Genomic DNA, 14,512 nt, shown 5'->3' with positions numbered 1-14,512 from the left:
ATTGATTGGTAAGATGTGGTAACATTGATTTAGTTTGAGTTAAAGGTGTTATTCATATATAATTCAAAAATGTTACCAATCATGCATTAAATTTAATTTTTTGATCTTAAGTTTGAGTTATCATGTATTATGGTTGAGTTACAATTTTGATTTACGTTCTTTATAAAATTGTTAGATCAAAACTTAATGCAACATAATGACCAATCCTATGTTTTAAGATTTGAGTTATAGTTATAATTAATGTTTTTATCAAAAATACAAGTGAAAATAATAAAATCCTAAACACTCCACGGACGAAACGCTTTATGTTATTCGTTATGGAATTTTTTTTGTTTGTAAATAAACTATTATTTATATTTCCAAAACCATCATAGTAATATCCTATTCTTATTTCTGGAAATATTTTTAACAATATTATACAACTTCTCTTAATTTTGTGTTAGTCAAATGTTTGTATTCTCTTTCTTGTTCCTACTTTTGAATTATTAATTTTTACATTATTATTATACATAATCTTATTAGTTGTAAATTTTATTTGGATTGGAAATTTATAAATTATTTTGTTACTGACATCGGATAAACAATATCATCAGTAAGTACAGTTCTTAGATAAATATATATTGCAACTTATTTTCTTGTTAAAATTTATTTTTATACATATTAAAAAATATTTTTTTTTAATTTTTAAATAGGTTAATAGTTTTTTTTGTTATTAATAAGAATAATTCATTATTATATGTTTATATTTACATTTATATTTATTTTATTAAAAGCTATACTGCAACTTATACATCAAAAAGATTACCAGTCACCAGTTTTATTAAAATGGTAAGTATGATTTTTACTGCAAAATTTACCACATAAAGTTATAGTTTTTATCTCATAATTTTTATTGCAAGTTACGTCAAATTTTAATACATATTGCAACTCGACTTCAATACTTGTTATTATTAAGACCAAACTGCAATTGTTCTGTAGGTGTTCGTATGTTACCATTCGAACCATGAGTATTATCCACTGTGTTTTGTGTTGGTGATTGACTGATTGTAGGTATGATACTACAGTTTGTAGTAAACCATGTAAACAAAAACAACTATCAAATTCATAGTACATCAAATTTAATTATACTAAGTACTCCCTCCGTTTCATATTAAGTGTCGTTTTAGAGAATTTTTTTCGTTACAAAATAAGTGTCGTTTTCGATTTTCAATGAAAAGTTTATTAATTTTATGCAAAATTTATTTTTCTATTGGTTGAAATATGGTTAGGTGTATAGGTAATAGTGTTTTTTATAGGAAATGTACACAATTAATTGTTTTCTTAATCCGTGTGCCGAAACCTAAAACGACACTTATAATGAAACAGAGAGAATATAAAATACGTGTTTAGGAATAATGATTATACTCTAATAATATCACCTTAGTTTCTCTCAGTTAAATATTTTAAATCAAAGTTATATCGGTTAACCAAACTATCTTATAGGATGAAAACATGAGTGTTATAAGTCAAACTCTATCATTACTAAAAGTTTAATAAATGTTTTGAAACTCCTTTAGAACACTTTAATTGTCAATCAGATTTGTTTTATGTTAATTGATTATATTCATCTAGAAGTTATTTTGATGAGATGATGATTTTTGTTTCAAAATCCAAAAGTAAAAACAGAGACTGGAATATATTACCTTCTCAACAATCTGTCCTTTTTTTGTAAATTGTATTTTGAGACATGCAAAAAAACTAATGAGAATCTCAAATAACGCCATTAGTTGCATACTTACATTACAACCTTTATATGCATTTTGACCGAAAAAGAGTAAAAACCTCTATATGTATTATTTGTATCTTAGTTTTGAAAAAAAAGATATTTTATTACATGTTTTAAATTTCATTTATTGTTTGTGTAAGTGCAAAAATTTTTGTTTGAAGATTAAGTTTCCAACACCACGTATGATATTTTCTCGGTCTTTTTTGGCAAATGTTCAAATTCTTTTAGAACTGTTACTTTCATTTTATATACTTGTATATTATTTAAGTAAACAGGTTTGTTAAAAAACATGTATTATGATAGTTTAATAACTATGTAAATCTATTTTCCTCTAAACTGAACAGTCAAGGTTAATTATTTGTTATTTTGTTACATATATTTAAATTCTCATTCTTAAGTTATTATATTTTGTTATTTTAACTAATGTATCAGCTATTTAAATGAAACAAAAATATTAAATAAAATAAACATAATTGTTATACATTCCATTAATATTAAATAAAAAATAAATATAATTATAAGTATATACATTTCATTAATATTAATAATTTTAATTTTAATAAAGAATTTGAATGCCCGCGCGAACGCGCGGATTTGTTTCCTAGTATGAATAACAACATAAGCGACACGATAACAAAGCAAAACACTAGCGAAATCGATGCGAAAGAAGCAGTGGATTCGTTTACACTTTACACAGATGATCGGATGATTTTGCGAGCCTATTGCTATCAAATCCAAACGAGAATCATAATGAAAGTTATAATACCTGAAGTGGAATCGATTCCAGTGACGGAGTAATAATCACCGGAGAGAGACGAACCCTAATCCCTGAAATGGTTTCTCGATTACAATGAACAAAGAGAACCAACCGTTCCCGCTAATTTTTAGCTGGGAAGCTAAAATGTGCCTCTTTTTAAATCACATGCGCATCACGTGCTCTCAACTCGCAACTTTTTTTTTTTTGTTCTTGTTCGCCTTATTGGGCTAAGAAAAGATTTCCTGGTAATAAATAAGCCGGGGCGTTCGGTATTCTATCAGTTCAAGATTAAACTAACGGAATAGTAAAATTTTCAAAAACAAAAGTCCTGATACGTACGAGTCACGAAGGCCTCCTATTCTCTACCAGTATCACAGAAAGAATAAGGCCAGCGTGTCTCCAACTTGATGGGGAGCGACAGCTTCTAGAAGGTGAGGTGGCACTTATCTAGAAGGGGAATCTTTGAATAACCACTTGAGGGGAACATCACACGTAGTGGGGGGAACATCGCACGTACGAGCCTAACAGAATGAGAGTGACGTGCTGAGCCTTTACGTTTATGCTATTTATATGCCTATGTGAAAGAGAGATAGCATCGAGTGTTTGAGTCGATCATAGTGTAGGAGCTGAGAAATCTCCTGTGAAACTTTCTCTTGGTTGTAAACACGTGATCGATTGATTCAATAATACACTTTGTTTCTCTAGATCTCTGTTTTTACATTTACACGTAACAAACTTGGTATCAGAGCGAGGTTGTTACCAGAGATAAAGCATGGCGCCAGCTAAGAAGAACGATGAGAAGATCACCGAGCTCGCTGATCGCATAGATGAACGTATTGACGCGATCGAGAAGGAGGTAGGGAAGATCTCGTCGTTAGAGAGGTGTATGGAGAGCCTGATGATGGAGATGAAGCAGATGACCGGTGAGTTTGGGAAGATCCGTCTAGGACTGACAGAACAAAGCAAGGAGAAGGATCGGCGGGAAGTAGGGCCGCTCTCCTCTGGTTTGGTCTCTCATCCAGCGGGTGTTTTCAACGCTCCGGTCTATCAAGGGGAAGGATCGGGGAAGAGTATCGAGGAAGGACCGAGGTACAACGGCGAAGCAAGGTTCGTGGGCGAGTCAAAGTTGGAGGGTGACTCATTCACGGTACAGCCGCCGCCGTGGAGGGCCTGGGAGGATCGGAACTTTTCGTTGTCTCGTCGGATGGAGATACCGTTGTTCGACGGCACGGAAGCTGAGGGTTGGATATTGAGGATCGATCAATACTTCGAGATCGGGGATTTTACAGAGGAAGAGAAGATGAGGGCGGTGCGACTGTGTTTCACCGGTGAAGCTCTATCGTGGTACCGTTGGGAGAGAAACCGAAACCCCTATGAGTGTTGGGAGCAGATGAAGAGCAGGGTGCTTCAACAGTTCTCAACCGTACGCGATTCGAGCGCCGGAGAGAGACTGCTTAGCCTGAGACAGACGAGCTCCGTGAAGAAGTTTCGGAAGGAGTTCATCGCGCTCGCGTCCAACGCCCCCGAGATCCCAGATTCGGTGCTGGTGATAGCCTTTCAGAACGGTTTGCGACCTAAGATCCGGGCGGGGTGAAATTGATGGAGCCGCGAGGGTTGGAGAAGATAATGAACGTGGCGGAGCTAGTCGATGAATGGTCCGGTGAGGGAGACTCGTCGGAGAAGGGAGAAGGAAATGATAGTAAAGCGGGCCGGGCCAGTAACGGACGTTTTCAGGCCCAAGGGGTTCGAGGTAATGGTCAATGGGGTACGAGTCAGGGAGGTGGGTTGAATAGGCCCTAAACCAACACACCCACGACGACATCACCTAACAATGGAGGCCAGAAGCCACACAATAGGCTTAAGCCGCCGTTTCGACACTTGACACCGGAGGAGGTCGCGAAATGGAAGGCGGAAGGGCTCTGTTTCCGCTGCGACGAGAAATACCGGTACAATCACAGGTGTGCGCGGCCGGAGCTGTTGGTGTTGATGCTGCTGGAGGATGGAACGGAGATCGATATCTCCGATTGTTCCGTCGAGTTGGCTGATACAACGGTGGAAGACGAAGGGGAAATAGCAGAGATCTCGATTAGCTCAATGATGGGGATCTCATCATCGAAAACCATAAAGTTAGAGGGTATAATACAAGACGAGAAGGTGGTGGTCTTGATTGACAGTGGAGCAACCCACAACTTCGTTTCGACGGAGGTAGTGAAGAGGCTGAACCTGACCATCGATAGTGCTAAAGCATACAACGTACTCACTGCGGGAGGAATCACGATAAAGGGAGCAGGGACGTGTCCCGACGTGAGATTGGAATTACAAGGCTGTTCAATCACCTCGAGCTTTCTGCCAATCGAATTGGGGAGCGCCGATGTGATCTTAGGGATCCAGTGGTTGGACACGCTGGGAGATACGAAGGTCAACTGGAAGTTGGAGGTGCTTAAATTTAAGATCGAGAACAGCAAGTACAAGCTAGTTGGGGATCCAAGTCTTTGTTGTTCACCAGTATCAGTGAAGGCCATGAGGAAGACAATGGGGAAGGGGGAAGAGGTGATGCTGGTGGAGTACTACGGCTTGCAAGTCGAGAACCCATTGGTGAAGGGACCACTTGCACCGCAAGTCACCACGCTACTAAACACTTATGCCCCAATCTTCGAGGAACCAAAGGAGTTACCGCCCTCTAGAGGAAAGGAGCATGCGATCGTGCTCAAGCCAGACGCGCAACCAGTAAGCGTGCGGCCTTTCCGTTACCCGCAGGTGAAGAAAGAGGAGATCGAGAGACAAGTTGCCACGATGTTGGCTGCTGGCATTATACAGGAGAGCAGCAGTCCTTTTTCCAGTCCAGTCTTGTTGATTAGGAAGAAGGATGGGAGCTGGAGGTTCTGCGTCGACTACCGAGCCTTGAACAAAGCCACGGTGGCCGACAGTTATCCAATTCCGATGATCGACCAGCTGCTCGACGAGTTGCAGGGGGCGGTGGTTTTTTCGAAATTGGATTTGAAAGCGGGGTATCACCAGATTCTAGTAAAGGCCTGCGACGTTTCGAAGACAGCGTTCCGCACTCACGATGGCCACTATGAGTTCTTGGTGATGCCCTTCGGCCTATCCAACGCGCCGGCAACGTTCCAATCACTCATGAACGATGTATTTCGAAACTACTTGTGCAAGTTCATCCTAGTCTTCTTTGACGACATCCTTGTCTATAGCAAGACGCTAGAGGAACAAACTGAGCACGTCAGGCTGGTGTTGGAAGTGTTGCAACAACACAAGTTGTACGCTAACAAGAAAAAGTGTGAGTTTGGCAGCTCCTCCGTGGAGTATCTAGGCCACATCATTTCAGCAGAAGGAGTGGCTGCAGATGAGGGCAAGATACAGGCAATGAAGGATTGGAAGGAGCCAAGAAATGTGAAGGATTTGCGAGGATTTTTGGGATTGACAGGTTATTACCGCAAATTTGTGCTTGGTTATGGTGATATAGCACGTCCTCTAACAGTGTTACTCAAGAAGGATCAATTCGCGTGGGGTGCAGTGGCAGCAACGGCATTCCAGCATCTCAAGAAGGCGATGTTGACAGTACCTGTGCTAGCATTGCCAGACTTCAATGAGTTGTTCGTGGTCGAATCAGATGCGTCGGGATTCGGACTTGGCGCAGTGCTAATGCAGAAGCAGAGGCCTCTTGCTTACTTCAGCCAAGCTCTCACCTACCGACAGCGAATGAAGTCAGTCTACGAAAGAGAATTGATGGCAATTGTCTTTGCCATTCAAAAATGGCGTCACTACTTGTTGGGGGGACGGTTTCTGGTCCGTACCGATCAAAAAAGGCTGAAGTTTCTGCTGGAGCAAAGGGAAATTAACGTGGAGTACCAGCGGTGGCTCACTAAGCTGTTGGGGTTCGATTTCGAGATCCAATACAAACCTGGCTTGGAAAACAAGACAGCCGACGCACTATCAAGAAAAGCTTTTGGGCCTGAGGCATTTGCTCTGTCAGTACCAATCGCACTTCAGATGGAGGATATTAGCAAGGCAGTCGAGAATGATCCAGAGCTGGGACAGATTGTTCAAGACTTGAAGAATGGGAGCAAGGCGCACCCTGACTTCACACTGGTCCAAGGGAGGCTCCTACGTCAAGGTAAGCTGGTTATACCTAAGGACGCGAGCATGGTGGGCCTAATCTTGAACGAATTCCACGATTGGAAACAAGGGGGTCATGGCGGTGTGTTGAAGACTCAGAAGCGCATTGGAGAGATCTTTTATTGGAGGGGAATGATGACTGACATAAGGCGTTATGTCTCTGCTTGTCAGGTGTGCCAGCGGAACAAGTATTCCACATTGGCTCCTAGCGGCTTGCTTCAACCACTGCCAATTCCACTCAATGAGTGGGAGGATCTCTCCATGGACTTTATAGAGGGGTTGCCAAAGTCAGAAGGTTACAACGTGGTGCTGGTCGTCGTTGATCGTTTTTCAAAATATGCTCACTTCTTGGGAATGAAACACCCATTCACAGCGGTTGATGTAGCGGTGCTGTTCGTTCATGAGATAGTCAGGCTACATGGTTTTCCCAAAACTATTGTGTCTGATCGAGATAAGGTCTTCACGGGGCTGTTTTGGAAAGAGTTGTTTCGCCTAGCAGGAACAAAGCTGTGTTTCAGCACCGCTTACCATCCACAATCAGATGGGCAGACAGAGGTGACAAATAGAGGATTGGAGACATACTTACGGTGCTATGCCAGTGAGAAACCTCGCACTTGGGGTCAATATTTGGCATGGGCAGAGTATAACTACAACACTTCCTTCCACTCCGCTATCTTGATGTCGCCATTCAAGGCCGTTTATGGAAGGGACCTTTCCGTGTTGATGAGTTATGAGTCGGGGTCTACTAATAATGCGGACTTGTAGAAACGTTTGAAAGGCCGAGATGAGCATTTGGCACTAATCAGACAGCATTTGCACAAGGCTCAGCAAACTATGAAGAACAGGGTTGATGTGCATCGTCGGGAGGTGGAGTTTCAGGTGGGAGAGAAGGTGTTCCTCAAGCTCCGACCTTACCGACAGCAAACGTTGGCTCGCCGTGCAAATGAGAAGCTGGCTGCTCGCTTCTATGGGCCGTATGAGATCACTGCAAGGGTTTGACCAGTCGCGTATCGTCTTTCCTTGCCACCAGAGGCGCGCATTCACCCTACCTTCCATGTGTCTCAACTCAAGAAAGCCGTGGGAGAGGGGCTGATTCCGGTTTCTATACCTCCACATCTCACTGTCGATGGGGTTTTAGAAGCACAACCGGAGGAGGTGTTAGATGGGAGGGTTAACCCAATGTCAGGTCAGCGTGAAGTATTTATTAAATGGGTGGGGTTACCAGAGTCTGACTGCACGTGGGAAGGAGCGGCAGCAATGGCAAAGCCGTTTCATCGCTTCCAGAGCTCAATAGATTCTTCCAGGAGCCATACGAATAACAACACAAGCGACACGATAACAAAGCAAAACACTAGCGAAATCGATGCGAAAGAAGCAGTGGATTCGTTTACACTTTACACAGATGATCGGATGATTTTGCGAGCCTATTGCTATCAAATCCAAACGAGAATCATAATGAAAGTTATAATACCTGAAGTGGAATCGATTCCAGTGACGGAGTAATAATCACCAGAGAGAGACGAACCCTAATCCCTGAAATGGTTTCTCGATTACAATGAACAAAGAGAACCAACCGTTCCCGCTAATTTTTAGCTGGGAAGCTAAAATGCGCCTCTTTTAAATCACACGCGCATCACGTGCTCTGAACTCGCAACTTTTTTTTTTTTGTTCTCGTTCGTCTTATTATTGGGCTAAAGAAAAGATTTCCTGGTAATAAATAAGCTGGGGCGTTCGATATTCTAATCAGTTCAAGATTAAACTGATGGAATAGTAAAATTTTCAAAAACAAAAGTCCACAAAAAGCCAACTAAAACTCACACAGGGACGGAACCACCTACCAATATACGAGAAAACTGACCAAAGAAAAAAATATACAAGAAGTTGTTCTTTGAAGCTTGGTCGGAAGCTTGTTCGTTGTCGACTCAAGACTCGGTTTTTTGAGGGAGGGGAAAGAAATTGTGGAAGAATCATCGAAAAAACTTCTACATTACCCACTATATAAGCTCCTAGGAAGTGTGACTGGACTAGAAAAAGTATCAATCTCCTAATCAGCTCACGCACGCAACATTTATCTGCAGCTTTTAATCCAGACTCGAATATCTCCAGTACCGCAGATTCGACCAAGCTTGAAATGGAAAAGTCTCTAAAACTGGAGACTCGTGCAGAAACAAAGACCTATCTACAAACCTTAAAAATCTCCCATACCAAGGGTTTAGATATAGCTATCATCATATAAAAGTTTTGGCACAATCATTCAAAGATGCATGCCATCGTTTTGACAAAAAACATTGTGTTCACAACATCTTTAGCTGGCAGTGATGACAATATATATTCTCAAGAGCAAAGCATCAGGCAACACACCTATCTTAATGGAAACTACTCTTTTCAACTCCAACAAATTAAAGCTAGAATGCTTCAGGATATCTGAAAACTAGAACCAAAAGTATAAAACCTGGGTGCGTGTTTGTGTCTTTTGTAAACAATGATCTAAGGAGAATAATGAGTGTACGTGAAACCCTAATTAAGTTTGATTTTCTCAGAAACCATTGACTTAGGAAGACTGATTAAGATACAACATCCACTAAGTGTGAGATTATCGAAAACTGAAAATTAACTGAAGACGAAGCAGTGACGAATACAAAGATTATGAGTTGTTAATGTCGTGTCTTGGCTAAAAAGTTATTATTTGTTTTTTTTTCTCTTTCGAAGATCACTGGATTCTTTCGCAGGAACGAAACTCATAGTCATTGAACAAGTCTGATAACCCACTGCAGCCAAGCAAACGAGGGAACAAGTGAAAAACAGAGCAAGTACGAGATAAAACCGTAGATTAGGTGATGACGTATATCCTTCAGAGTTAAGGATCTGGAATCAAGACTGAATCTGAGAAAACTATAAATATTTTTATTAATATTTAAAGGGTGCATATACACTTTGAAATACTATTACAACTTATCAAATAACTTAAACTCAGACAATAGACTTTGTGTTTTTATTGGACCATAGATTGAAACATGTATAACTGTTCTTTTTAGATGCAAGTTTATAAAAAAGAAGAAGATATGAGTGCGAGAAGTATGCTCAATCAAACATGAATTCGCATGTAGTTGAAGCTCTGGAAGAAAATGCCAACTGCTTTAACATCTCAAGTTCCGGAATATCACATTCATCAGACCAGATTGTTACAGTCTTTAGGTGACTAGCATTTTTCAACATGTAAATCGCAAGATCTCTCTCTCCTGGTTCTCCTGAGTATGCCGACCAGTGAAAAATTTGTAGCCTCGACAACATGCATGCAGGAACAGTACTTGGTGGATTCCACGGAATGATGCCACAATAGTAATGATCCTGAGATGATCAAGCAAAGAAACTAGATCAAAACCATAACGTGCATCTTGAACCCAAAAAAAAAAACAATAATTAACAAAGATACTTACGATCATTTCATAAAGGTCTAGTACTCGCAAGTTAGGAGAATCTTTGAGAAGCCTGATAAGTAGATTCGATGTACAGTCTTTGCATCGACATAGCTTCAAATGCTCAAGCTGGCTGAATACAATTCCTTCTTCATACAGAACCTGGACACGAAATGAAAATTATAAATAGAGGATATTTTTAAATGAGTTGATAATTGAAAACTTAATTATTACCTCTAAGCATATTTCAAGACGCTTGACAGATGTGATTGATTCAATAAGACTCTTGATATTAGGGAACTCAACATCTATATATGCCTCGATCAAGTTAGGCATATGCTCAACCAAGCAGTAGTGACTACTACTACTATGAACCCGAAGTTTGAAATACTTCAAAGAAGGTGTTTTTATCACAAGCCCATCAATACCATAATCAAAGGGTATAAAGAGTGATAAACTCAGCAACGATGGGACAATAATAGTGAAATTTCTCGTATTGTCATACTTCCATATATCCACCTTTAGTTCTTCAAGAACAGGGCAGTTAAATAGAAGTCGCTGAAGAGATTCTTCACTGGAGTATACCACTTCTTGAAGTTGCAAAGTCTTCAGAGAGGGAAGAGAAACCATAGGAGGAACATCCAAGAGAATCCAATCACCGAGTTTCAGAATCACAAGTGACTTGCTTGTATACAAGCTACTCGGCAATATGTTTAACTTCTCCGGATAAGAAGAACAAGAGATATCCAGCTCAAGTACGTTTCTAGAAACCGCAGTTGCAACGATCCATTTGATAACTTGAGGTTTAAAATAATGTGAATTGCTTAACTTGAGACGCAAGCTTTCAATAACATGGGCTTTATGTAGAGGCAAACTTCTGACAATGAAACACCGTAGCCTCTTGCGTTCAGACTCTGAGTAATGTTGATCATCATACTCAAGTTTTGGCAACCACATCCAGAGATGCTCCCATCGTTACGATAAAATGCTAGTAGACACAGCTTCTTTTGTTGGAAGAAATGTCAACACCTTCTCCAGCAGTTCATCAGGCAACCTACTAACCTTGTCCATATCTCTCAGAGGTAAACAACAAATATGTTTGTCTTTTAAATTTCTCTCCAAAAGTAATAAAAATGACGAACAAAATCAGAGCAACAGAAAAAAGGGAGAAACTCAACAAAACGCTAGAAAATGCTTGAATTAGCATAATGTGTGAGATGAGTCTTTTTAATTGCGCTTTCATCATATATATATATATATATATATGTATATATATATATATATGTATATATATATATATATGTATATATATATATATATGTATATATATATATATATGTATATATATATATATATGTATATATATATATATATGTATATATATATTTTATGATGACAAATTCTACATCTTAATAAATATTTTATTAATTTTAAGAATTTTTGTATTTAAAATATTTTTGTATTTAAATCAGTGTTTTTAAATTTGATCCGAACCCACGATCAAACCGATTAATCCGGTGGTTTGATAATTCAATTCAGGTTTTAAAAAATATCCATATTTAAAGAATCATGAAAACCCGAAACTAAATCGATTGAACCGATAGATGACCAATATGTAATATAATTTGATTTAAATTGTTATAGTTTCATAATTTGTCATCTTTTAATCCAAAAGATTGTATGTATTTTCGTTTTTTATAAATTATTTGAATTTTACCATTATTTAATTTATCTAAATAATTTGAGAGAAAATTGTTAGAAATTATAAAAAAAGATGAAATATTAGTTAAACATAAATATTAACATCTAATTAACACACTAAATACATATTAGAGACTCTGTATTTGAAACCAATTATTAAATAACAGAGTAAAGGGTCTCAAACTATTAGTATTTGTATTTCTGAAAAAGATGTTTTCGTATAAAGCTCAGAACGGTTGGACATCAGATTGGCTGTTGTTCCTACGATGAAAGTGATTTAGTCAATGTATTTTTTTTTTAAATCGGACCAGAGATAGCAGAAGAACGTATCCAAATTGATACTAACCCTATGTGTCTCCGCGGCCCTGTATATACGCTGGTTGCTGTCACTGTGAGTCATGAGGTGTTCTAAGTCAGCAGGGCAGAGTAATGGTGTGGTTAGTTTCTGTAAACGAAATCAGAATGATATTTAGTGAATTTATGACTGATATCTAACTCTGAAACTCCACATGAAGCATTAGCAGATGCTGCATATCCTAATTTCCTCCAGGACTATCGAAGCAAGTAGTACTTAAAAGAGAGAGTTGTCTTGACACCTACAAATAATACCGTGCATGAGGTGAACGCCTATCTCCTCTCCAAAGTCCCATCAAATGCTAAAGTGTATTTAAGCTCTGATTCCATTGAGTTAGAAGCTACACCAAATGATGACAAAACACTAAAGATGAAGAATCTTGAAATCTCAGTTAAAAATATAACTCACTAATCAGTGTCATGTTGCTCATATATCCTATAAAACTGATACCCAAAGCAAAAGCCTTGGGTAACCAAATAAAAAACTGTTAAAAATAAATTAATTCGTAAATTACATTTAAAATGTTTAGTTTATTATATCTATAATGAAAGTTAGACTACATTGACTACTTTGTTACTCCATTACGTATTTTCTTTTGCTTTTGAATGAATTGAGACTTTTAGTTTCTCGTATAGATTTTCTTTTAAACATATTGATTCAAAACTAACCAATCCCATTGTGCTAACTTTAAACAAACCATTTAATCTATAATATATTTTTTGTCATATAAACATATAGTATACATGCAAACTTTGTATTATACGTATATATTAAATAGCACAACAAATTTCTTCCTGCTTACTTTTTTTTTTGTTAAAGTACTTTTTATTCCTTTTGTGTTTTTAATAACTCGTTAGATTTCGGTATGCCACATACCTTAGCGAATAGTGAGTTTCCTACAAACTAAAATAAAATGAATTGGTTTACAAAATATTTGGTATTAGTATAGATTATATTATTACATTTCATTATTTAGATGTGATAAAATCATAATGAAAACATTTATAAATTTATAGATCTTATGTTTTACTGCTATATAAAAATTTATAACGGTTATAAGATATATTATGTGTTATACTACTAATTCATTTTAAAAGTTAACTAGATCTCGACTTGCGCAACTGCGCAGATTTTTGTTTTCATTTATTTTTATATAAACATTTTGTTTTCAATTCTAAATTGGTATATATATTATAATATATATGTGTCTATATTATAATATATATGTGTCTATCAATTTTTAAAACATAATAAGTTTACGCTATATTTTTTCATTGAATAAATTGTTTCAAAATTTCACATGTATTTGTATCTTCTCCTATATATATATTTTCGAATTATTATTTCATTATTAAAATCATAGATATATATATAAATATTAGTAAAATATTTTTTTATTGTCATATTCAAAAATATTGTAGCATTTCACAAATTTAGAAATTTTTTTTAAAATTAAAATTTTCGCTTCACATATTTATATTATCTAGTATATAATTAAACATTTAGTCTTTTTTTAATTTTTAAAATAAACTATATAGTTTAAAATTTGTTTTCCTTGGTTTAAGGTAGTAAAGATTAATCATTGTTAGATAATATTTTTCCTTTTCATTTGCATGTTTCAGATCTGACTTCTTGGAGTAGAACGTGGAGAACCATTTACACATCACCACCGACGCTGTTTACATTTACCATATTTGCAACTAAGCACTGTCATTTGTTCTGGCCACCATCGTTGTCATTTCTTCCACCATCGCCATTATTGTCATATCTTCTTCTACCGACATAAGTATTCTATATTTAGATTTATTATAATTTCTGTTTATTTTTGTCTGTAATTATTTAATGATTTAAAATTGTTTTATATTTTCTACTTTATTATTTTGTTAAGATTAGAATTTGGCCCAATTTAACAAAGTAGTCCAATATGTATAAGTCTCGAATATACATCATTTACACATCACCACCGACGCTGTTTACATTTACCATATTTGCAACTGAGCACTGTCATTTGTTCCGGCCACCACCGTTGTCATTTCTTCCACCATCCCCATTATTGTCATATCTTCTTCTACCGACAAAAGTATTCTATATTTAGATTTATTATAATTTCTGTTTATTTTCGTCTGTAATATTTTAATGATTTAAAATTGTTTTATATTTTCTACTTTATTATTTTGTTAAGATTAGAATTTGGCCCAATTTAACAAAGTAGTCCAATATGTATAAGTCTCGAATATACATTTGGAGTTAATTCTTAGTAGACTGGACTTTATAAACTAAAATAATGACAACAGAAAAAACGAAAACCCAGACGGAACATAAACAAAAATAAATGAAACGCATCGTTTTTGTGAAAGGGGACAGGTGTCGCTTCTAGGATGCACGAC

The 14,512-nt window shown here is 37.1% G+C and overlaps 1 protein-coding gene and 1 pseudogene across 1 annotated transcript; one reads left to right on the top strand and one right to left on the bottom strand.

The window, feature by feature from the left end:
* Positions 1–7,487: 7,487 nt before the first annotated feature.
* LOC106314550 lies at positions 7,488–8,156 on the top strand. The gene is made up of 2 exons (XM_013752409.1): positions 7,488–7,646; positions 7,725–8,156. The coding sequence occupies exons 1-2, from the start codon at positions 7,488–7,490 to the stop codon at positions 8,154–8,156; spliced, it is 591 nt and encodes a 196-aa protein (XP_013607863.1).
* Positions 8,157–9,734: 1,578 nt separating this feature from the next.
* Positions 9,735–11,140, bottom strand: LOC106317465 (annotated as a pseudogene).
* Positions 11,141–14,512: the final 3,372 nt, after the last annotated feature.

This window comes from Brassica oleracea, chromosome C9 (assembly GCF_000695525.1).
Source record: "Brassica oleracea var. oleracea cultivar TO1000 chromosome C9, BOL, whole genome shotgun sequence".
In the NCBI taxonomy this organism is placed as follows: Eukaryota; Viridiplantae; Streptophyta; class Magnoliopsida; order Brassicales; family Brassicaceae; genus Brassica; species Brassica oleracea.
Note: the sequence above shows the minus strand (reverse complement) of the source record. Positions and strands in the feature narration are given on the sequence as shown.